We start from the raw sequence: 24,956 nt of genomic DNA on the forward strand, positions 1-24,956 counted from the left end.
TATTTCAGCCAAAGTTGGGGCCATCACAGGCTTTATGGAAGATGAAAAGGCCTTTATCACTGGTCTACAGCTGGTGGGTTATGACCCAGTAGTGGGCCGCAGCTAGTTTCAAGGTTGGTTGCAAGAGGAGCACTACTACCATGCAATATGTGATAAAAGATTAAGGAATTGGTTCCCAAATGCAGGTCTAGGTGAAAAGTGGGCCCTGGGTCTGAAAAGGTTTAAGATACAAAGGGAAGCCCAATCTCCTTGATGCTCTGGTTGTGCTGACTCTTGTCGAGTTCTATAACTTCAGAGTCCTGTGATCAATTGGGTTTGTGGTCATGATACTTGCCAGTTAGAAACAGGGATTTCTAATGAGGCAGACATGCAAAGAGATAGAAAATTAGTTTTACTGTCTGATGTTGGAGAAAACATCTCTCTACTCAATAGAATACTATTCACTCTACCTCCTTCCTCACCCTTCACCCTCAGTGCAACTCTTAGACTGAATGGAGATTTTCAAGGTTCCCTCCCGGGTGAAATGTTCAATGTTCTCCAAATGCAAGTGATAACCTTCCTGTTGATATTCCAGTCCCAGCAGCAAAGTGATTTAGAAAACATGACATGCCAATTTCGAAATGGGTATGCCCTGGATTCATCTACTTGCTTTTCACACTCTACAAATCACAAGGATTGCTTCTACATGTGCAACCTTAAAACCCAGGACATGTATGAAAAGGCCCTTAGAAGTGTGCAGACTTGCAACCAAGTGAGGGGAGGTTGCAACTTAAACACAATGGCTAATTGGGGTAATACTACTGTTAATTTTCCTAATTCATTTCTCATTCAGTCAATCTAACTAACCTCTGATTGCTCACTGTCACTCTTCAGCACAACTCGCTTTATGACCTTGGAATATCCATCTCCCTCTTCCACCTTAACAGGCTCCTGAGGTTCTCCTTGCATCACAACTTCTTCCTTTTCTGTGCCATCTGGTAAAGTGAATCGCCTGATGATTTTTCTAGTGACCTAATGGAATTACATCATTATTAAGAGTTTTAAAACAATAGCAGTCATATGTACCATTCTACTGGTAGGTAATATGAGGCAAATGAAAAGCTAGATGTTCAAAATGAGTTCGCCTAAGTACCTTAATTCCAATGAACCTTAATAAGCTCACCTCTTTAAATAGTGGCTAGGCCTCCCAGTCAGACCATGGATGTTTTCCCCTTTGGAAAAGTATCTTTAAAAAATATTTTGAAAGAGTAAGCCTTGCAGAAAGTATTTGTTATCAAGGACCTAGCAGAATCTCCCAGATCTCACTTGCAAAACTGATGAGCATGTTTAGAACAGCTTGTGTTTGACACATGTCTGTGCAGTACCATGCAAACTGGCCATGCAGTGCAATCCTAGAATGGTTACTCACAAATACCCCACTGTGCTCAGTGGGTGTTATCCAGGCTAAGTGTGCATGGATTGCAGCCTTGGATACTTTTATTACCAACCTTCGCGCTCATTCTGATGTATTGTTTTCCACCAACAAAGCCCTGATATAGAGGAAAACTCATGCTGTTGAATGTGTTCCTGGGTTACTAACTAGGCCTCAAAGGTGCTCTGCAGGGCATCATAGAAGTAACTTATGCCAGATTGACAACTGCGGCTTCCTTTGTGACCGCACAGAAATTTTATTGCAAGAGTTGTCACAGCCACTGCTGCCCCAGTTTGTGCCAGCTCGTCCTTGACGTGCCATGTGGAATATCAACATGTTAGTCTGCAGTTTGGGCCAGGAATGTCACTAAAGTGTCCAATTCCCATTGGAGATGCTTTCCATGTTACTATTGGAGTAGACACGGGGGGTTTCGAGGATTTAGTCCAGTCTGCATTTTTAAGCAGATTCACCTAATCTGCACTGCCCAGATTATTATATAGAATTGAATGCAATTATTATTTCACACTTCTTCAAATTGTGTAATGCAGTTCTTGACTCAGAAGAGGTACCCAAATGCATCTTTTAGGGTAAGATGTGCACCAAAAATGCATTTTGTGAAGAAGTGTGCAAAAAATAATGCTAATAGGTGCAGAAACAGGATGGAATATATGTGAAACTGGCACAGACCTGAAAAAAAATGATCATTAACAGACACTGAAGGAGTCTCATTGTAGGTTTCTTTTAATTTAACTCCATAGCACATAAAAGGGCCCAAGTGTAGCTTTAATTTACAAAGAAAACCCCCTGCTCTTCCTACATTTCCCATTAAGTCAACATCTTAATGTTAAATTGTACCTTCTTCACCACAATATGGCCATGTTCATCTGTGTACTGCTCCTCTGTTACAGCTTCTGGTGGCATTTCAGGCATATCATCCGACTGTTGGTCAAAGAACAAAATTCATAAATTAAAGTGGTTGCTTTAAATAAATTGTACAAAAGAGGTTAGTTGATTAAAGCAAGGGGGGAAATGAATGAATCAGGAAGCACTGAAGCATAGTTGTTAAAACTCCATTAAAGGTTCTGCAAACCAATATTTAAAAACATGCAAAGAAACCTTGAACCAATAGGCAAACAGAAATCATTTGACCTAATAGGAAGTAGTGTTGAAGCAGCAACTCTCAGTGGGACATGGGACATTCCTCCTCAAAATGCACATTGGGTAACAACCCTATTGGGCTTCTCTTTTCTCTTCCAAGCTTCCCAAATCAAAGTAGAAAAAGTTATCTATGTTACTCAATAGACATGCATTATTCAGAAACATGCCAAATTCATCAGTGCAATACCAGCCAAGGGGTTGCTTCAGGAACAGGACTTTGGGAAAAGGGTGGGTCTTAGAGGTGTAACCAGGACATAATTGCCACTGGCACGTGCAGTAGTTCAACACTCCTGTACCTGAATAATCACCCGGCGGCGAACGACCCTGGTAGTTACCATCTCTTCCTCATCTGAGCTGGCCTCCAGCTCACCTAATTCCTCTGCTAGCTCCTAGTGGAAGCATGGAAGCATGGCTCTTATCATACAGATATAGCATGGTGTGAATGAACAGCATTTGGCCCCTTCTATTAGCACAATGGAAACAACACAAATGCTCACAGCTTTAACAGAAGCTGCATTACTTCTTCCCTTGAGCATAACATGAGATACTAAAATCGCCTTTAAAGTTGTGATGCCATCTAGACTATATATATATATATATGTTTTTTTGTTATTGTAAATCACGTATTAGCTATGGTGCAATGTGCTTGAATAACTTGGATACGATCCAAAAACTTTTCATACTCTATTAATCTAATCAGAGAAAAGCTTTCGTACTTATTTAATTAATTAAAAGGCATTTACATACAATTTACTATTTAAAAAAGATCTGCTGGCTATAAACTTTTTTAAAAGGGAAATTAACCTGGACAAGAGAAGTCAAAGAAAGAGAAAAGGCTCCTGATGGTGTAGTTTGTTGATGTATAATGCTAGGCCAGTCACTCCATGGGGGAGGGGCTGGGAGGGACTGCTTATGCACAAGCTACTTTCGCTAACCATGGTTTATATGGTCAGCATTATATATGGACAAAACCAAAGTGAGTTCAAGCGTTGTTGCTGAAGTGCACGACTTGGCTTGGAATGCAAATGGAATGCCTCCCCCATTCCTTCCCACCACCTGGAATGCTGCATTCCATGCACCAGGGAGTAAAGTTTCCCAGGATTCCTGAGTCCTCAGATTGTCCTCAGCAAGGGCCCTGGAAACAACATGCTTTGGGTGCATAAAACCCACAGAGTGGGCATACTCGGCAGCATCCCAGATACAGAGAATATTGGAGCATGTTTTCAGGGTCCTTGATGCCCATCCTCAGACACCTTATTTCCTAGAAGTCCTGATGTCTGTGATGTTGCCATTAGGTATTTACAAGAGATGCCAGCGAGAAAAAAGGGAGTGCATATCTTTCAGACACGCCTTCATCAAACCTCCCCGCTGCCAGATAGCAGGACAGGATACAGGTGCTTGGGGAGAGGGGTGGGCTGAATAACATTTGGATGACACACCCAATTTGAAGTAGGATAGGGTCCAAATTTCATAATTGGCCTTGGCAAAAAATGAGCTGTTTCTGTTTGAGGAAATTTGTGTGTGAAATAGTTGCATGTGACAGGTCCAATTCTGAACAGAGCCGAAGAGCTTCCACTAATCACTAACGACCTCTCTGTAAAACAAACAGGAATGCTGACATGTAGGATGTCAACTCATCAATGTTTTGTTTGTTGCATGTACACCAATCAGAAAGGCACATATTGGCTTCCAAACATTTCCTGCATCCCCACCCCACCCAACCCTACACAGAAATCTGGTCATCTGCTTTGCATGCAGAAGACCCCAAGTTCAATTCCCAGAATCTTTAAGAAGGGCTGAGAATGTCTCCTGCCTGAAATCCTGGACAGCCTGTGCTGGTCAATGCGGACACTATTGAGCTACAGAGACCAATGACCTGGTATGGAGCAGCTTATAAGTTCCTATAATCTCCATACAGGGAAAAATGGCATCTGTGAAGCCCTTAAAGGTAAAGGGACCCCTGACCATTAGGTCCAGTCGTGACCGACTCTGGGGTTGCGCGCTCATCTCGCATTATTGACCGAGTGAGCCGGCGTATAGCTTCCGGGTCATGTGGCCAGCATGACAAAGCCGCTTCTGGCAAACCAGAGCAGCACATGGAAACACCGTTTACCTTCCCGCTGTAGCGGTTCCTATTTATCTACTTGCATTTTGACGTGCTTTCGAACTGCTAGGTTGGCAGGAGCTGGGACCAAGCAACGGGAGCTCACCCCGTCACAGGAATTCAAACTGCTGACCTTCTGATCAGCAAGCCCTAGGCTCAGTGGTTTAACCACAGCGCCACCTGGGTCCCCTGTGAAGCCCTTAGTTGTACTAAATATAGGATATTCGCTATTTTTTCTGAAGGATTTCTTTAGCAATAGATTCTCTTTCATGAATCCATTCTGGAACATTTCATTTTGGGTTGCTGCCATGTTCATCCTGTTCTAACCTAGTTGACAGAAGTTTTCTGTCTACTTTTTCCCTTCTGTGCTACCTACGGCTTTGTGTTTTCAACGGCAGATTTCTTTCATTTATAATCTGTTTGCAGTTGGAATTGTTTTTGGCCAGTTATGCGTGGGGAACATTGGTATTTATTATTCATACATTTTGTTCCTTGATACTGACTAAGATCACATTAAAGATGTTACTCCCCTGAATAATAATTCCTCTGATGTGCGCAGGAGTAACCACGTGATTCATCAAGCGAGTGATAATACTTACCTTTTCCAGCAACTCTTCTTCATATCTTTCTGACTCTTCTGGGTGTTCATCAATTGATTCCACAATCACCAGGCTATTTTTCCTTGGATAAAGATCTTCTTGGTGGTCTTCAGGTTCTTGCACAATGGGTGAATCCGTTCGTTCACTAGATGTTGGGGTATGGAGGTATGGCCTTTCAAGATCCTCAGAGCCTGCAGTGGAGCCCTCAGACTTTTCACTGGGAATGCTTGTTGTTGCTTTTTCTCCTTTTGGTGCCTGTGTTGCTCCAGACGTTGTGACACTGTGAAATAAAGTTGAATTCAAGGTTCCTAATTATTATATGTTCTATGTTTCTAGTGAATAAGCATACAGATGAATGTCAGGCTAAATATTCAACGTAACTTTAAGGTTTACATTAGTTTACATTAGTTTAATATAAACCTTAGAAGGACCACACTCCATCCGTACTTAACAGAGTTCCTTACTCTTCATTCTTGTTTGGAAATATAATAATAATAATAATAATAATAATAATAATAATAATAATAATAAATTTATTATTTATACCCCGCCCATCTGGCTGGGTTTCCCCAGCCACTCTGGGCGGCTTCCAACAGAAAAATAAAACACAGTGATCTATTAAACATTAAAAGCCTCCCTAAACAGGGCCGCCTTCAGATGTCTTCTAAAAGTCTGATAGTTGTTTTTCTCTTTGACATCTGGTGGGAGGGCGTTCCACAGGGCGGGCGCCACTACCGAGAAGGCCCTCTGCCTAGTTCCCTGCAACTTGGCTTCTCACAATGAGGGAACCGCCAGAAGGCCCTCGGTGTTGGACCTCAGTGTCCGGGCAGAACGATGGAGGTGGAGACGCTCCTTCAGGTATACTGGACCGAGGCCATTTAGGGCTTTAAAGGTCGGCACCAACACTTTGAACTGTGCTCGGAAACGTACTGGGAGCCAATGTAGATCTTTCAAGACCGGTGTTATGTGGTCACGGCGGCCGCTCCCAGTCACCAGTCTATCTGCCACATTCTGGATTAGTTGTAGTTTCCGAATCACCTTCAAAGGTAGCCCCACGTAGAGCGCATTGCAGTAGTACAAGCGAGAGATAACTAGAGCATGCACCACTCTGGCGAGACAGTCTGCAGGCAGGTAGGGTCTCAGCCTGCGTACCAGATGGAGCTGATAGACAGCTGCCCTGGACACAGAATTGACCTGCGCCTCCATGGACAGCTGTGAGTCCAAAATGACTCCCAGGCTGCGCACCTGGTCCTTCAGGGGCACAGTTACCCCATTCAGGACCAAGGAGTCCTCCACACCTGCCCCCCACAAACAGTACTTCTGTCTTGTCAGGATATATTGGAACTTCCCTATTATGTTTTCCTATTTTATTTTCTTACATTTATATCTAGGGTTGCCAGACTCGATAGAGGACAGGACTTCTGTGCCTTTAATTGCCCTGCTCTCTTTTGAGTCTGGAAACCTTAAAGAGAAACTAGCAGGCCCTTTGTTTAATTTCCAAGCAAAGGGTGTCATATAGAGGAGGGAGAAAGGTTGTTTTCTGCTGCTCCAGAAAAGCTGACACGGAGCAATGGATTCAAACTACAAGAAAGAAGATTCCACCTAAACATTAGGAACATCCTGACAGTAAGAGCTGTTCGGCAGTGGAATTTGCTGCCAAGGAATGTGGTGGAGTCTCCTTCTTTGGCGGTGTTTAAGCAGAGGCTTGACAGGCATATGTCAAGAATGCTTTGATTGTGTTTCCTGCTTGGCAGGGGGTTGGTCTCTTCCAACTCTGATTCTATGATTCAATTAAAGGCACAGAAGTCCTGTCCTCTATTGAGTCTGGCAACCCTATTTATATCCTGCCTTTCTCTCATCATGGAACTCAGTCCCAGATCCCCCATCCAAAAAAAAAAAAAATCCTCCTCTACCTTCTGTTCATAGACTCCACTGGAGGAAAAATCCTTCCGTGAGTTGAGGGATACAATTGGATACAACCACTAATTTTTTAATATATATTTTTTTCCCATCTTTTGGAATCTAAATGGGGTGTGTGTGTGTGTGTGTGTGTGTGTGTGTCTGTGTGTGTTATAGAGGTCAACAGAGCGTACAGTACATTTCTCACAATATGCCATCATTTTGGGCCTGCAATCTTGGGATTCTTACAAGTATTCTTGTGTAGTAGATGAATCTTCTGGCAGCGCATGAGATTTCCCTGAGAATTCAGCTTCTACTCGCTCCTTGTGTGCTTGTCGTAGGAGTTCTGTAATGGATAGTTCCGCCTCACCTCTGGGTGTGCCGTCATGCAAGGGTGAGTAACTCACAGAAATGTCTTCCTCAGAGACAAGGGGAGGGTGATCTGATGGCTCACTGTCTTTAGAAAAAGAATGCTCTTCCTCCTTCTTATCTCTTGTGCTGTACAGATCTTCACGGAGTGCAGAAAAACCTACAGCAAGGTAAAAACAATTATTTGGTCTTTCCATGCAAAGTAGGAAGGTCTGCTCAGTTTACATCTACCTGCAGATTTGTGGTGGTGCTGAGTAGGGAGAGGCAAATCTGTCAGTTTTGGTTTCTCTGTTTCTTGTTTTTCCAATCTTAGATTCTATGCATTTCCACATCAGCTTGCAATTAAAAAAATATATCCTCCTGAAAATTCATCAGTATTTTAGTGCAAATTTCTCCATTGCATGAATTCATTTTGTCTAATATACACATTTCTGCAAAGCAATTTCCCCCAATATGTGCATGTTTATGCACACTTTACCCTCATACAAATTACTTGGCTGGAGAACTGCACTGCATAATTTGCAGAAGTGTGAATTTCAAAGGATGGCTGTGTTTCACTTTTGTGTATTGGTTTGGAATAAACAAAGTAGGAAGGTTCATCTTGAAGTGTGAACTGAATCGAATTTCTCCCACTTCCTTAGGTTTCATGTAGGGCAGGCATCCCCAAACTTCGGCCCTTCAGAAGTTTTGGAACTACAATTTCCATCTTCCCTGACCACTGGTCCTGTTAGCTAGGGATCATGGGAGTTGTAGGCCAAACTCTGGAGGGCCGCAATTTGGGGATGCCTGATGTAGAGGCACCACACACACAAACACATACATAAATGTCTGCTGACATGGAGCATAGAACCATCGAGTTGGAGGGGGCTTCAGAGGCCATCTAGTCCAACACCCAGCTTAATCCAGATAGCCCAGAGCTGGAGCATCCACAGGACATTACTCTTTAGCTCAGGATTCAGCAAACTTTTTCAGCAGGGGGCCGGTCCACTGTCCCTCAGACCTTGTGGGGGGCTGGACTATATTTTTGGGGGGGATGAATTCCTATGCCCCACAAATAACCCAGAGATACATTTTAAATAAATGCACACATTCTACTCATGTAAAAACACCAGACAGGCCTCACAAATAACCCAGAGATGATTTTTAAATAAAAGGACACATTCCTCTCATGTAAAAACAGAGATTCCCGGACTGTCCGTGGGCCGGATTTAGAAGGTGATTGGGCCGGATCCGACCCCTGGGCCTTAGTTTGCCTACCCATGCTTTAGCTTCTATTTAAAGAACTCCAGTAAGGAAGAGTCCACCATCCCTCTAGGTCAGGCATCCCCAAACTTCGGCCCTCCAGATGTTTTGGACTACACTTCCCATCTTCCCCAACCACTGGTCCTGTTAGCTAGGGATCATGGGAGTTGTAGGCCAAAACATCTGGAGGGCCGCAGTTTGGGGATGCCTGCTCTAGGTAATTGTCCCCATTGTTTAACTACTCTTACCAACTTCCACAGACAGCAACCTGAACAGCTTTCCTTTCAGTTAAACATGTTCCCATTTGTACTATATATTGATATTTTAGGGTTTCTTTATCCTACACATGCCTCCTGCTAAGCTTAGCATTAAAAGCATTTAGATGATTCCAACACACATGCAGACATCTTGACACTCATGGAATGACTCACACCTTGAGTGTCTAAGCTGCTAATACTGAAAAGAATCATTGTTGATGTAATGTGCTCTATATGAATGCTCCATCTTTGGATGGCTCCAGATTGTCCCTATCTTGTGGGAGGGATTCAAGCATATATCGGAAATTTAGATTTAAAAGGCGCTGTTGCACTAGTGCAGCAAATGCACTTAAAAATAATAATCTGACATCTTGCGGGTTGGTAAGTGACAGGGAAATGCATTGAAAAGTGTGGGATAAACAAACACCCCACAAGCAAAACAGGATGAGTAATCAACAAAGACTGTCTATAATCTAACCCAGGCATCGGCAACATTTTCTGCCCATGAGCCGAACTTGTCCGTGGGCCGCACAGGCGCAGAAGCAATTTCCGGTGCTGCGCTGCCCATGTCCAGAACACCGGAAATGGCTTCTGCGCGTGTCCGCGGCTGCGCAGAAGCGATTTCTGGCGCTGCGGACATTCTGGAAATGGGCAGCGCAGCACCAGAAATGGCTTCTGTGCATGTCTGCGGCTGCGCAGAAGTGATTTCTGGTGCTGGCTGCCCATTTCCAAAATGTCTGCAGCACCAGAAATTGCTTCTGCGGCTGTGTAGATGCAATTTCCGGCGCCGCTCGGCAAGTCCCTGCGCCGTGTTGCGCCAGTTTACTGCAGCACGGGGGGGATTTGCCGAGCGGGTGGCTCGGTTCACGGGCGGCCCGTGGGCCGGATAAACGGCCTCCATCGGCCGTATCCAGCCCATGGGCCGGAGGTTGCCAATGCCTGATCTAACCTCTGCCTAATTTTTGTGCAAGCAAATCAGGTTGCATTCTCAATAAGCAGGCCTTTGATGGTTGTGTCAATGCTGACAAGTTACTAAACAGTGAGCAAAGGTGTGTGAGCTCACCCTTACCTTCACTATGATCCAGTCCTATTGTCTGTTCAATTTCTGCATAGGTGCGATTATGGTCTCGGGATGTTTCCATAGTGTTCTCCATGAGATGAACAATATCCATGCGATTTATTTTTGTAAGACACTCAGTAAGGCTTGAATCTGTGATACAGAAGAGACCAGACTTTATTTGAGTGCTGTGTGTTCTTTTCCCTTTCCTCTAGATTCACACAGCAAAAGAGTATGACTCAGAAGTCTGCATCAGCACCTTGAATTTGGAGATGAATGATGAAAATATGTCTCTTCTGTCCACCCTGAGATTATCCCCAGACACTTGGAAAAGGTAGGCAATTTACCTATTAGCTCAAGGGTGTCCACCTGTAAAAGTTCAAAGAGGCTTGCTACTTGTGCTGATCAGCAGTTACAGCAACCCCCTTTGAGGTCCTGCCTGCAGAGCAAAAATGTCCATTTACAGGTGAGGTTTGAAACCAAATTGTGCCTGCAAATTGACTTTATTGAGGGTCACTGGCAGCTGGCAGTTCCTCACCCTGCTGTGAGTGGTGCCGTGTCATAAATTTCTCCTGTACTTTTTGTCTGCCATTCTCATCAATTTATGGGGGGGGGGGGGAATGCCTCTCTTACAAAGACATGTGGAAATGTGGGGTTGTACTGCCACTTTCCCTTTGTATTATGCATGTGAATTCTTGACAGTGTTGCACTTCAGCAAAGTACATGTATACTCACTAGGCTCCTTTGCCAAGAAAAAAAGGTATCTACTAAAACTGAGCATACCAGTAGCATGTCTCCCATCACGTTCCAGCCAATATTTCAGCAGTGCGTGACTCTGGTCCTGCAGTGAATTAGGATTCTCAATTCGGATCTGATGAATTTGTTCCTCTGTGAAATCCAGTTCTCTTGCTAGCTCTGAAAGCGCACATTATTAAAATGATTTCAAACAGTCACACATTTCCTTTTAAATAAAGGTAAAGGGACACCTGCCCATTAGGTCCAGTCACAGACGACTCGGGAGTTCCATGTCGAGACCCTGCAACCACCCCCTCAAAGAGGAATAAAAACACTAGGATACATGATATAAGGTTAATGTTATTGGGCAAATTTAGGCCACAACTTTATTGGTATTGGCTTAGGCATTGAGTAGACCAGGCTATATCTGACTCCTGCCCGCTGCGTAGGAAGTTTGGTAGGGTAAACCACTGGTAGGAGGAGCCCCGTCAATGCAAACCAACTCGAGCTCCCCCCTGGGTTCCCAGAAGGGTTGTGGCATGGCCCTAGCCCCGCCCTGGGCTTCAGACAAGATCTGAATGACATGGCCCGAATCCCCCCCCCGGCGGTGCAGAACAACATCCCTGCCCCCGGAGGGGAGTGGGTGGTCACATGGTCAACCGCAACTCTGCCCCACCAGGAAGTGGAGCGGATTTGCAACGATCATCTCGCTTTACTGGCCAAGGGAGCCGGCGTACAGATTCCGGGTCATGTGGCCAGCATGACTAAGCTGCTTCTGGCAAACCAGAGCAGCACACAGAAACGCCATTTACCTTCCCAGCGGAGCTGACCTTCAGATCGGCAAGCCCTAGGCTCTGTGGTTTAACCCACAGCACCACCCACGTCCCTTGTACAGTCCCTGGTAGGCAGATGTAATTCGAGTTGGTGTCTCAACAGATAGGGAAGAAGAGCTAGAAGTTTCATTTTCCTAAGATGGTTGTGATCTCAACCACATTAGAACTGACCTGTCCAGCTGAATCCAAGGTGATCAGCGATATGTGCGAGTCTTTCCTCTATCCTTTCTTGATCATCCTGTTGATCTAAAGCAAGGTCAAATAGGACAGGTTTTTGTTTTGTTTTTAAGGCAAAACTGATCTGCCTCACGAAGAGAGACTCCATAAAATAAGGCCAGTGTTTAACAGTGTCTGCTTTCAAAGGAAACCAAAGGTCTTGGTATGTAGCTAGAATGGAAATATTTGAATACAAAGCACTTTATTTAAAATGCCCACTTAATTGAGTATGGTATTGGAGGCTTTGGAAAACACTGTCCTCAATTTTATTTTGGAGCTCATAACTCCTAAACATTTAAAATAAAACAGAACAAAGGGGGAGAGAAATAATTTGCTGGAGCAGGAAATAGGTTTTTTCATGCCTCTTTAAAGTAATGGCAAATGGCCATCAAACTCATATTTGCAATATTAGGTGATATATCCGTAACTTCATTTCAAACATTAAGAGCATCATATTTTTTTAAGTTGCACTGCTTACAACTATCAGAAAGATTTCCAGATCATGATATCTATGCAGCATTAGTATTTAGCAGTTTTAAGTTTGTTTTTTTGCTAGAACATGTTGCATTCCTAGCTCTTTACAAAGAAGGCATGCAAAAGCAAGTGCACACTTTTTCTCAGCAATTTTTGCACCAAAGCAGCAATAATTAATAATCCCAACAGCCAATCTGATACCAGCAAAGTTTGAGTTTTTGTTTGTTTTGTTTGTGTGCATTTGAAGTCATAGTCTCTACAGCTCAAAATTCAATTACCATATTTTCCCCTTATTGCTCCTCCGTGATAGGAAGTTCTTTTTTAAAAAAAATGGATCTAAACATTGGGCATTAAATTTAACATGATTAAGTCCATAAATCCAGTGCACCACCTTCCATTAGTAAATGGTGCGAAGCAAAAGTACAACAACCATAAAAGGGTTGGAGCTTTTTTTAAGGCACTAATAACTTGGCTTTTGGCACAGCTATATGGACTTGCATATCCTGAATTATGGTAATCTTACCTGGTTCATCTGTGTCAAAAGTAATTCATGGCAAAGTGATTCAATTATAGTGAAGAGAATCCAAAAACTAAAACTTGCGTGGTCAGCTGTATCAGAAGCGAAATAATAATGCTCTAAATTTGTTAGTTAAACAACATGAGCAAATGTTGTTGTTGTTTTAACAAAAATGACTGTATTGCTATGTTTTATCTTTTGCGTAAGCATTTGCAGTGTGCAATCTTGAGATTGTTTCAGGGATAGTAAAATACATACACAACACAAAACAAAACGGAGCTTACACAAAACACATTGACAACCACAGGAAGCTTTAAAAAGGAGACACACAAACCACACACACACACAAAAAAAGCAGGGGGGAAAGAAGGGAAGAAACAACAACCAAAGAATTGCGATTCATGACATGCGTAGCAAAGGGAATCCCAATGGCTGGCAAATACCTTCAACATGGTCAGGGACATTTTCATCAGGAATACGCTCAATCAGAGTCTCAATAGACTCATCCCAAATGGGCCTGGTGTCAAAGATGTCCTCGGCAACTGACTGCTGGGTCTCAATGGATGGCACATTTTCAATAACTGAAACTTCTAGGGCGCTACTACTTTCATCATCTGAAACTAATTCTTGTTCTTTCTCTGACTGAGTAAGTCTATCCACTAATTTGGAAGCTTCATCGCTAATCTCTTCAAAGAACTCTATGGAGTTTTTGTAAAGGTCAAAAAAATATTCCTTACTTTCTTTAGTGGGACTAACAGCACTGCGGGAAGCTGAGGCGCTTCTGTTCTTAACGGGCAACCGCGAAGGAAATATCTTTGGTCGTGAAGTCGTCTGCTCGTCTGATTCTACCTCAAGCTTCATCTCACCCACCCTCTCTCTGGTCTCTGCTTCGGCCTCAGCATAGCTTCTAGCTTTGACTGAACGCTTAGCCTTTGAGTCCACGGAGGCACTTTCATCAGATTCAGATTTGCTCCTGATGTCTTGTTTCGCAGGGAGCTTGCATGTTTTGTCAGGAGCTTTAGCTGACTCTGGCTTCCAGACAGATGTCTCTGTATACAAACACTCTTGTTCAACTCTTTGGAAAACTGCTTTGACTGGAATCTTAGACTTTGGTTTGGATGGGTCATCCTCCGATTCCTCTAGGGCCTCAACAAAGCTATCTGAAGGAAGGCTCTCAAGCTCTGATTGTTGCAATGAGTGGGATGCAGCGGGAGTTGTCCTAATGGGAATTTTGGATTTGCTTTCAGAAGGCACACATTCCATGATGGCGGTAGGGATTTCAATCACAGATTTCTGCTCCTCTGGTGAGGAGTCTGGGGAATCATCTTCCTGCTCAGCATACACCGACCTAGTGACTGTTGAAAAATCTAACTGTACATCAATCACAGTCTGCTCGGGAGAGACAGGGCAAGGCACCTGGGAGCTGTCAAACATGTCTTCAGTATCAGCTCTAAGGAAGAAGTCATCATCATCAGAAGCAGCAGTTTCTTTCTTTGGTGACTTTGAAGAGGCTGAAATGCCCATTTTAATAGGGATTCTAGATTTAATATCCCCTTTTGTGGTGTAGAAACCACTGGCCTCATCCTCTGATACAGATGTGAGTGAGCCTTTTATAGGCATCTCTGCTTCATCTAGTTCAGAAGATGCAAATGGAACTGGGGATTGCTCCTGCTGGAGAGATTCCAGGCCTTCAGCTTCTCTCATTTCTTCAGATAAGGACACATCTTCCTGAGACTGCTCTCCCATTTGGAAAAAGTGTAAGTTTTCATCAGAATAATTCCTCTTGGTCATGTCAATGGCACCACTCCTCGTCATTTCAAACAATTTCCCTTCCTGGAAAAGAAAGGGGTTTTGTTCACTGGTAGGCGTCCCTTCTTCTGTAGGAGTCCTGGCTGGTGTCGTGTCAGGTGTGGTGCCTTGTGACCTCCTGTCTACTATTAAGCCAAATATCCTTTGTTCTTCCTCTTTCACCCGAGCCTCAAAAGCATCATCATCTTCACGTATTTGACTCCACTTGTCAGAATCCACATCTGTCCTGGTTATGATCACTTGGTTGATTATTTTCTCAGCTTCATCTCTGATATCTTGTAGAGCAGCTTCATCTAGTGATGTGGCCTCTGGTGTTGAAGTTGATTGTTTCTGAAAGATGTCCACGTGTTTCGATTCTAACTCCATATAGATATCTTCTGAGGTCTGAACCTCAGAACCTACAGATGCTGGTGTGCAAAGGGAACTGGTCAGTGCAATTTCCTCATTGAAGGTAGTTTCTACCTCAGTAGAATGATGAACCCCAGATGACTGTTCTGTTGTCATCCTTAAACCAGTTCCTGAACTAATTTCAGTGCTAGTAAAAAAGTGCTGTGAAGGGACATTTTCATAAGGGCTTGTTATAGGCAGAGCACTGCTTTCATCAATATCATCTGCATTCCTTTCAAGGTCACCCTTTTGGGTTGTTTGAGGTAAATGGTCTGCCGAGTGCTCTACACTACAAAAATCCCTTTGTGCCATCTCAACAATGTTGTCAGTTTCAGCCAAATCACTTCCCCAAGGGGAGGGAACAGGTGAAACAGCAGTTGCCAATTCATCATTTGGGGATATACAGCAATGAGAGGAGCCAGGGGTACAGGAGCCCCCTCTGGTTCCCATAGCAACCATGTCTCTGTGTGGTACCTCCTCAGATGCTCCACCATCTTTCTCAGAATCATCCTGGTTGTGTGACGCCGCTGAGGTTTCATATAACTCAGCTATTTGGGGGGCGTCATCACCCACAGAATGGTAGAACGCCTCCTCAGGCTGCATCATGGGGCCATTAGGGCTAGCAGTGTCACTCTCATCAGTGCTGTAGCACTTGGACTCGCTAGCCTGTGCTATGATGCTAGTATCTGAGGCAAGAGAGGTATCACCAGACATTTTGGTTTCCTCTGTTGGCTTATCTGATTCTGTGTTATCCTCTTCAGTACCAAATGCATGCTCCTTGGATTCAATAGGCTGAAACCCTGTTTCTTCAGGACTAGAACTGGAATCCCTATGACATAGATGAGTTGAAGGAGGCTGCACCCTAATTACAGGCTCCATCAGCAGCCCAGAGTCAGCTTCCTTTTTCAGCTTTGTTAATTCTGGCTCACTTTCTGAAGAGGAAGAAGTCTTTCTAGATTCAGCTGCAGAAGTGTGCACAGTAGGTATTCCATCATCTTCTACAGGCGTTGAGGGTGCAAATTCAAGTTCAGACGCAGCTTCCAAATCAGAAGCTGAAGTAGCATCTTCTTGCTTGGGGTCCCTTCTATAGTCCCGCTTCTGCTTTGCTTCCTGTTCCAGCTCATCAAACATTTTAACTTTAGTCACCATTTTAAACATCTCTTCTTCTGGTGTGAACCTCCTCGTCGGCTCACCTTCGGGGTCATCTTCCGGCTCTTCGTTGACTTCAGGAATCACAGCTGACTTGGGTATGTTTGAGAGCATCTGCGAATCTGTTGTCTTGGGTGTGATTTCATAGCTAATTTCTTCGGAGCTGGGAGTCTCGGGTGAAAGAGGGCTTTTCCCTGAGCTTTCCATAAGAGAGGTTTGCTCTAAACTGTCGTCTTCAGCACTGCCATCAGGGTCACGTAAAAGTCTAGATCGCACAGGTGTCAGCTCTGGGAAGTTTTCTGCTTTGGCAAAGGCAGCCTGCGTGGGACCAGGTCCTGGAGGGAAACCAGTCTTTGTTTTCTGTTCTACAGGGCTGCTTTCAAGAGAATCACGGCAGGGGGATTCTTTGGTAGGACTAGGCTCAAGGGAATCGGGTGTTTTACGGGAGGAATTATCTTCCAGTACTGGGCTTGCTTCTAATGAATCTTTATGGCTTATAGCTAAGGATTCATCTGCAACTGGGCTAAGACCTTCACTGTCTTGGCTAGGAAGTGAAAGCTCCAGTCCTCTACTAATGGCATGGTGCTCAAAGGATGCCTGATCCTCATTCTCTAAAATAGTATCATGCACTTCAGATAACTTAGTTAAATGTCCTTGCTCAGTAGCCATAGATAACTCATCCCTGATAGCATCTTTATCAATCAATGTTGAGCTAGAATCTGTACATTTGCCTATCTCTTCTTTGGAGCTTGTAACTTCTACTTCTTCTGACAAACGAGGAGAGAGGGACTCTGAGCCGATTATAACTTTTATGTCTTTGTCAGCAACAGTTCTTTCACTTTTTGCCGGAGAAAGTCCCTTTGGTGAATGTGCCTCTGCTGTTCTCTGTACTGTACTGGCTAATTCTGTTTCTTCCATCTGGTCAGCAGTTTCTGTTTTCTTTGGTGAAAAAGAGAGGCTCTCGGGGCTCGTTTCTGGAGTTTCGGCCAATCCCTCATGCTTATAACTTTCCTCAGAGCTGACCTGAGGGGTCCCATCGAGCAGGCTACCAATTGGAGAATCTGCTGTGCCTTCATGTTTAAGGCTTTCTGAGCTGCCATCCAGAGCACCACTTTGCAAGGAGAGAGCGGGCAAAAAACCATCTTTCACATATTCTGATGGAAATGTAACATTGAATGGACTGGTCAGTACTTGATCTAAGTGAAGCTCACCTTCCTCGGTAATTGAAATGTGCCGGAACTGTTGGTATTTATCATTCTCCTCAAGCTCTTCCTTTATGACATCAGAAAAATCTGTGGACGTCTTTCTGTCTGGGCTGATTTGAAGGTCAGTATCCCCTTGGTCATCAAATGTCAGGGTCACACCCTTTGCATTTTCATCATCAGTTGCTGGAAAATCTTTTTCTGCAGTTTTGCTACTCTGCTGCTTTGCCTGCTGCATGGCTAAATCTTTCTTCAGAGCGCCCTGTGCCTCTTTCTTAGACTGCAAGCCTGCCTCTGCCTGAGGTTCCTGGCTCTTTTTACCTTTTGGACTATCTTTTTTGTGTGTGTCTCTTTGTGTCATTGCCGGCTTCTTTTCAGTGTCTGTCTGAGCAGCTCCTTTCTTAGCCGGCTCTTTCTCAGAGACCTGCTGTTTCTGTTTCGTAGATTTATGCTCAAAAAGTCCAGCCTTATGCTTTGATGGATCTTGACCTGACTGGAAGGCTTTCATCAGTTCACGAACAGACATAGTTTCTTCAAGTCTCTCTGTTTTAGAAGAAGGTGAAACCGGCGGCTTCTTGGTTGTGGGTGAAACAGGTGGCTTTTTAGATGTGGGAGAAATGGGTGGCTTTTTAGATGTGGGAGAAACAGCTGGCTTCTTAGTTGTGGGAGAAACAGCTGGCTTCTTAGTAGAGGGAGAGGAGAGTTTTGAAGCAGAGGGGGAAGCTGCAGTCTTTGAGGCAGAGGTGGAAGCGGGAATCTTTGAGGCAGAGGAAGAAGCTGCAGTCTTTGAGGCAGAGGGGGAAGCTGGTATTTTTGAGGCAGAGGGGGAAGCTGGCGTTTTTGAGGCAGAGGGAGAAGATGGGGGTTTTGCTTTGTAAATAATTTTTTTAGGCTGCGATAGCTTTGCAACAGACTTTTCGGTTGCCCCTTCTTTTCCTGGGGTGCGAACAGGCAATTTTGAACGCCCTTTCTGCTCATCTTCCACTCTCTTCTGAAGGGCTTTCACTTTATCTTTGATTGAGCCAATAGGAGTTTCTTCTATAACAGGAGACACAGCTGTTGCCTTAGAAGGCTCTGCAGGGGCTAACCCTACCTCTTCATCTAAAGACTCATCTGAGCTGAACTTTGTTAGTCCCGAATGTTCTTTCTTTCCTTTGGTTTCTTCATCCTTTGGCTTTTGTTTATCTTTTAATTTCTTCCTAACTGGTTTTTTAATTTCCAAGGTAGGCTTTTGCTGGACTTGCTTCTTCTCTTGGCTTCCCCCACTTTTTTCAGAGCCCCTGCTTAAAACCACAGCTTCAAATCTCTCTTCTACTATGTCTTCCTGTAACGTCTGAGGCTGCATTTCATTAAGTGACATGTAATCTTTTAGATCTTGGCTGAGATGATCGATCATTCCCGCCATGTCTGTCTTTTCTTTCTCTGTTTTCCCTTTGCCTATTCTAGTTTCTGTGCAAACAGGCTCGGTAACTTCCAGTGGAGCATTCTGCTTAGCCTCTTCTATTTCTTCATCACTTACAAGGACCCATTCTTCTTCCACCAGCTCTTTCTCAGAACTGGATCTTTGAAGAACTGGCCCTTCTTTTGGACAGCTTCCACTTCTCAGGATTTCGTTCACTTTTTCCAAATCCTCCTTAACTCTTTCCACAATCTCAAATGGTTCTCCAGGCTCTTCATCGGCAGCTTTCACAAGGTCCTTCACCTTAATGGAGCCTGACTTTTCAGCTGAGTCTGTGGTCAAGATGGCAGTCATTTTAATCAAATCTTGTTTCATCTCAGAGACTTCGGATAGCAAGTCTGGGCTGGCTAGGACAGGGACTTCATTGACAAGGTGACTTTTCAGGACAGATGTTTCTGTAGATTCTGTTTCATCATCATCTTTGATGCAAATGGGGAAAAACAGTGAAAATAAATGGAAATCGGAAATAGAGATTGAAAAAATGTAATCAGGACTGAAATGACTGTCTTTGATTGCAGCGGTAGGAGGGTCAACAAAACTGTCTGGGTATGGTGGATCCACAAATCTGAGGGTGGAAAAAAAAAGCAAAGCAAAGCTAACGGGGGGAAAACTGAAAAGGAAAGTGGGCAGGAAATAACTTGCTTAGTTTTCGCAGTACAGCACACACACACATACAACACCAAAGCTTTTATAAACCAAGGACACTAGAAAAACAAAAGTGGGCAAGAAAAAGAAATAGTGGAATTTACACAAAGATAGGCATCTCAAGATTGTCCAGATGTCACAGATCAATGTTCAAATAAAAACAGATAACAAAGGTGTGTGGGGTGGGGCGAGATTGTAAGTTGGTTGGAAGTTGATCTCCTCAAAGAGAAAGCCAGTGGTAGCAAACTTCAGAACCAAAATTAGGTATACGGTTGTAAACTTTTGTTTAAGAACCAAAGTTAGAAGTTGTGTATTTACATTTAATTCTGCGATAATCTAGAGTAAATGAAATACATTGATATCTGAGGCAGCTGCAAACCGGCATTTCATCTAAGGGGAATCTTACATTCAGATGGTGACACAGACACACACAGGCTTTTATTTCAAGAGGAATGGTCCTTTCCTTGGAACATCCTCATTATTCAAACAAATGGAGGGGAAATCCAGGGGAAAAGATGATGGTGGTGGTGGTGATAATGATAATGATGATAATAATAATTTTAAAAAAAACAAGTGGGTAGGAAAATTTTAAATAGTGACTAGCTCAACAGAGAATTCATAGGTTAGGGGGGAATGTAATGCATGGCAACCAAAAACATTCATACAGGGCACATACGCACACACAGACACAAATACACACAGTACATATACATATATATGTAAGCCAAGTTATTTCCATGCAAAGCAAAGCTGTTGCATACATTGCAGGGTAAGTATCCTTACAATAAAATAAAAGGAAAAAAGACACCAACAAAACTTAGATGGTTTTAAATGAAAAAGGCTTAAAATCATATGCAACATACTGTGGTGAAGTATTGTCCCCATCCCCACTACTAACATATAAAGCATCAGGTTTGGATATAATGATAAATATATTTACAGTAAAACTCACTTCAGAGTAATGTGTCTTCCCTCCCCCATATCGATTCAGGGGTTTTGTGTGAACAAAAGCATTTTAAAATGTCTTATCATTTAGCAACACAAATGCGTGGAATTAGTTAAACTTTGAGACTATATGATATTGTAACTTGACCAAAAGGCGAATCAATGAGTATCATGGAGAAGAAAAGCAGAGCAGAGGAGCCCAACTAGAGAGGAGGCAAAGACAGAAGAACCTGACCCAAGGCAGCCTGCAATTCTGCATGAAAAAGATTTATTTAATGATGCATTTTAAGAATGTTTACCTCCCATTCTTCTGCTGAAAAAGCTCCTAAAGTAGCTTCCAATGTAACTTCCTGCTCATTTGAGGTCCAGCTCCAAGGGTATGGCAGTTCCCTCACTGCAAGAAGTGAAGTTACAGGGAACAGAGCGCCTTCTTGGTAGTGGCGCCTGCCCTGTGGAACGCCCTCCCAACAGATGTAAAGGAAATAAAGAACTATACAACTTTCTGAAGACACCTGAAGGCAGCTCTATATTGGGAAGTTTTAAATGTTTGATGTTTTATTATACTTTTAGTTTTGTTGGAGGCCACCCAGAGTGGCTGGGGCAAGTAATTTTGTTTTTATTGTTTTTAACAGAAGTCATTTTACAAAACAGTTCATTATTTAAGAATGTAACTATCTCTTTTTTAATTTAAACCTCTTACTATCCTTAGGCACGGACCTCGACTGTGCCCAGTGGAAGAATGGGGCTGCCTGGCACAGCTCCCACCTAGACCAAACCACTGTGGCCTGGAAACTGCCTTTGGCAATTCAGCACTGCCTGGTGACCTTTCTTGGGTAAGTTTTTAGGGTGAACTAGGGAGAGAGCTTTGCCACCTGATCCACTCTAGGGCTACAGATTCAAGTCCATGCCTGGACTCATGGCAGTGTTTTCCTTCTCTGCCTTTCCAGGCTTCTGAAAAAGCAGCTGTTACTTTTACTGCTTGTTTCTAGCTGCTGGCTGATGGGGCCATGAAATAATTTCACTTGCCTGTGCCAGTGGCTGTTTGGTTCCAGAATTTTTGCCTCCCTTATAGCAAATGTTAATTGTTTCATTTTTCATTTTTGTGTCAGGAACTCTGGCCCAACTACCTGATGACTGGCACTGGGCAGGGGCATTAGGGCAAGGGGTGCTACATGCTCCACCTATAGGGTGGGTATGGCCTTATGGGCCCAATGGCTCACTTCCACTCAATTTGCACTCTGCAGTATCTTCCATAGCTTCTGATTTGTGAAAGCAGACAACATGAGTGGCGTAAGCTGGCTGTTTCCCCAAGCTGATCTTCCAGCAACTGGGTTGGAAAGTATCACTGGTAGCAGGGCTGCCATGTTGTTTTGGTCCTTTGCCCATGCCGTGATCTGTCTGGAAGCTGTAATTTAGTGAACTTGTGACCTGATTTTACCCCAACATTTGTTGTCATCATTCCCCTTCCTGTCCCGCTCCACTTGCAACTACAGGTATAATCAATAATAGCTAGCGACAATGTCCCAATACATAAATATGCTTCTCAGAAATACTTCACCAAAGTAAGAGAGGGTGAATGGATTATGGAACTTTGTTACTTAAAACAGTATCACTTTTATACACAGGGACATGCATATTGCATGTAAACCATTTAATGAGGTTAGTTTATAGAAGCTGAATCTTTAAAGGTGATACTGTAATTAACTTATAAAATGCAATGACTTTATGTGAACATACATACAAAATAAAAAATGAAATAAAATATGGGGATTTATATGAGCCTAACAGCAATAGCAGGGGTCACCAGGGGATGTCAAAAGGAAAGTGAATGCTTAGATGAACTGTCTTAGTACTATTTTTTTAATTATTAGTAACATATTAAATAACATCTAAAAATTAAATTTACATTATTATATCATTCTCTTTTAGAAAATTAGTATTATCAGTGGCAATTAGAATTTGCACACTCTCTTATGCTTAACTTAATTATTAGACAAATAACATTTTTATTACAATCTTACGTTTTTCTGATGTCATGTCAGTCTGAAAGAGAACACAGAGTGAAATGGTTACAGCACTTTGAGTCACAACAACCAGTGAGAAATATCACCTAAAACACCAGGTAATTTACCATTGAAGTTGTAGGTCAATCCTAAATACACATACTTGGAAGTAAAATCCACTGGATTCCATTGGAGTTCTTTCCTGATAAGTATTGCAACTTAACGGGTTGTCCAGACAAGCTGAATTCTAATAAGAGCTAGCAATGCCTTTAAGCCACGGATGAACCTTGGTAATTAGTTCTATTAGTGCTATTATCAAACTACTGTATATAAACTAAATTGTTAATTTGTTGTATTTAGGCTCTAAGTTGGAATTTGCACAGAAAGATCACTGAGCAGGACAGGGAGAAACAGTAAAGGAGGTGGAAGTGGCAAGCAGGTTATTGAGATCTTGACTTGCGAAAGTGCAAGAACAATATACTGGCACATTTCTTAGTAAAAAAGGAGGAGCACATGCATAGCTCGATATGTCCTAAGGTTCCAGCTATGCATTTGATATCACAGTAGGTGTCTAAGGTTCTATTACCTTGTGGAAATATTTAGCTTGGGGACAGGGATAGAAACAATACAGCTCTATTATAATATTTGTCCCCTTTCTAAATTTTAAAATGCAAGGTGAGATAGATAATAAACTGTGGCTAAAACAAAAACATGGAAGGAATAGAGAGGAGGGAGGATGGCACAAACCTAAGGTTCATTCACATACAGTGGTACCTCGGTTTATGAACACAATTGGTTCCGGAAGTCTGTTCATAAACTGAAGCGTTCATAAACTGACGCGAACTTTCCCATTGAAAGTAATGAAAAGTGAATTAATCCTTTCCAGATGGGTCCGCGGCATTCGTAAACCGAAAATTCGTAAACTGAGGTGTTCATAAACCGAGGTTCCACTGTAATAGGTTAGCATTGCATCTGAATGAGTTTGGGTATATAGTGTATCACTGCACTGTATATTTCTGCATCTAAACAGTTCTGATTTTTTTTTAATCAATTTTATTTATTTTTAAATGCATTTATAAACAATGACCCAGATTCTCCAATAAAAATTTAAAAGATCACACATACTGTGTTTTCTCTCTCTCTCTGCCCCCCCCCCTGCAGCTCTTTGCAATTTGAAAAGTTGCTCCTCAGAGTTTGGGAACTCTGGAGCCATGAGTGAATGCACAGCAGGAGACTTGGTAAACCCTCTGCATGCATACCCAAGGCAATTTTGATTTTGTTCACAAGGGTTTTATAGAGCACTGATCTATTAGCAAGATTACCTCTTCTTCCTGTTCTTGATCTGATTCTGATTCCTTTCAGCCCAATATGCCATGCAAGAAAAGAGAAAAACAGAGCAGGAAAAGATAGGATGCGGTTAAAGGGAAAGAATGATTTCTGGTCATATTCAATTGGCTAGAGTACAAAACGAACAGAATTTCTGCACTTTTTCCTAAGGAGTAAAAAAAGGGAACAAGAGAATCAGTTCATTATTTTTTTTAAGCTGGGGACTTGAGATAATTAAAAAGTGGGAAGCTGTGTTTGGATATTTTAAGCTCTTGCTTGATTTTTATTACTGCATTTCAAAGAAGCCAATATACGATTTCTCAACCACCGAGCCTGACCGAAGTATAGAAGATTAGCCCTGCCATTTGCCATGCTGAACCATGTGGCTCAGGCAGTGGATTGTGAACCTCCATTCACCACCTGTAGGGCTGCTTGGCATGTCCTGTCTCCTGATCTGCTACTGCCCCATATCTTGTTCTGAGGTATGTCACCGAATTGCTGTGACAGCAGCAACTACTGTTGAAAGTAAGCAAGTACAGTACTCTCCAAGGCAATGCTACGCTGCTACCCACAAAAAGTGAGGTGGCGGCGGTGGAGGTCTTGTTCCAACCCTGAAAATACATGGTTGGAATGTCAAAGAAAATGTAACAGTTTGCATGTGTTAATTGCTATCTCTTCATAATTGATTTTTCAAGCTTAAATCTGTAATATTTTAAATTCCAACGAAAGTGAGAAGACACACCCTGTGCACATGAGATCTCTGTTGTATGCATTTAATTGCTTATGTGAATGACTTACCTATGAACAGCTGGAGGCACAAATAAACAGAAGATCACAGATCGACTTGGAATGGGCAGGAAGGCGATATACAGTAATACCTCGGGTTACGAACGCGATCCATTCCGGATCGCAGTCCGTAACCCAAATAGTTCGTAAACTGAACGCGCCGCGCGCCGCCATTTTGCGCATGCGTTTTTTGCGATTTGCGCATGCGCAGACCGCGCGCGCCACTTCTGTGCACGTGCGCGGGGCGAAAACACTTCCATGTTTGCGCAGTTCGTAACCCGAACTGTTCGCAAACCGAGGTGTTCGTAACCCGAGGTATGACTGTACCAGTATATGAGAACCCAGACTCTCAAGTGACTTTGCAATCTTTCTCC

The 24,956-nt window shown here is 43.0% G+C and overlaps 1 protein-coding gene and 1 long non-coding RNA gene across 35 annotated transcripts in view; one reads left to right on the forward strand and one right to left on the reverse strand.

Annotated features, from left to right (window-relative positions):
* LOC148687375 (uncharacterized) overlaps positions 1-22,208 on the forward strand; it is a 36,882-nt gene extending 14,674 nt beyond the window's left edge. The window contains exons 2-3 of the long non-coding RNA XR_015947784.1: positions 10,312-10,430; positions 21,177-22,208. This is a non-coding gene — a long non-coding RNA (uncharacterized LOC148687375). The remainder of the gene's footprint in view (positions 1-10,311; positions 10,431-21,176) is intronic.
* ANK2 (ankyrin 2) overlaps positions 1-24,956 on the reverse strand; it is a 316,546-nt gene that overhangs the window by 6,858 nt on the left and 284,732 nt on the right. For 33 of the 34 annotated variants that reach the window (XM_088660422.1, XM_088660406.1, XM_088660416.1 and 30 more), the window contains 11 exons: positions 23,793-23,825; positions 22,489-22,510; positions 13,315-19,296; positions 11,836-11,910; positions 10,880-11,011; positions 10,109-10,249; positions 7,421-7,700; positions 5,273-5,552; positions 2,866-2,958; positions 2,267-2,350; positions 847-1,011 (listed from right to left, as the gene is read on the reverse strand). In XM_088660422.1, the coding sequence (XP_088516548.1) occupies positions 847-1,011; positions 2,267-2,350; positions 2,866-2,958; positions 5,273-5,552; positions 7,421-7,700; positions 10,109-10,249; positions 10,880-11,011; positions 11,836-11,910; positions 13,315-19,296; positions 22,489-22,510; positions 23,793-23,825 (7,287 nt within the window). The remainder of the gene's footprint in view (positions 1-846; positions 1,012-2,266; positions 2,351-2,865; positions 2,959-5,272; positions 5,553-7,420; positions 7,701-10,108; positions 10,250-10,879; positions 11,012-11,835; positions 11,911-13,314; positions 19,297-22,488; positions 22,511-23,792; positions 23,826-24,956) is intronic. The other variant, XM_060278541.2, reaches the window with a different exon arrangement.

Source organism: Zootoca vivipara, chromosome Z1 (genome assembly GCF_965207765.1).
Source record: "Zootoca vivipara chromosome Z1, rZooViv2.hap1.1, whole genome shotgun sequence".
Lineage (NCBI taxonomy): Eukaryota > Metazoa > Chordata > Lepidosauria > Squamata > Lacertidae > Zootoca > Zootoca vivipara.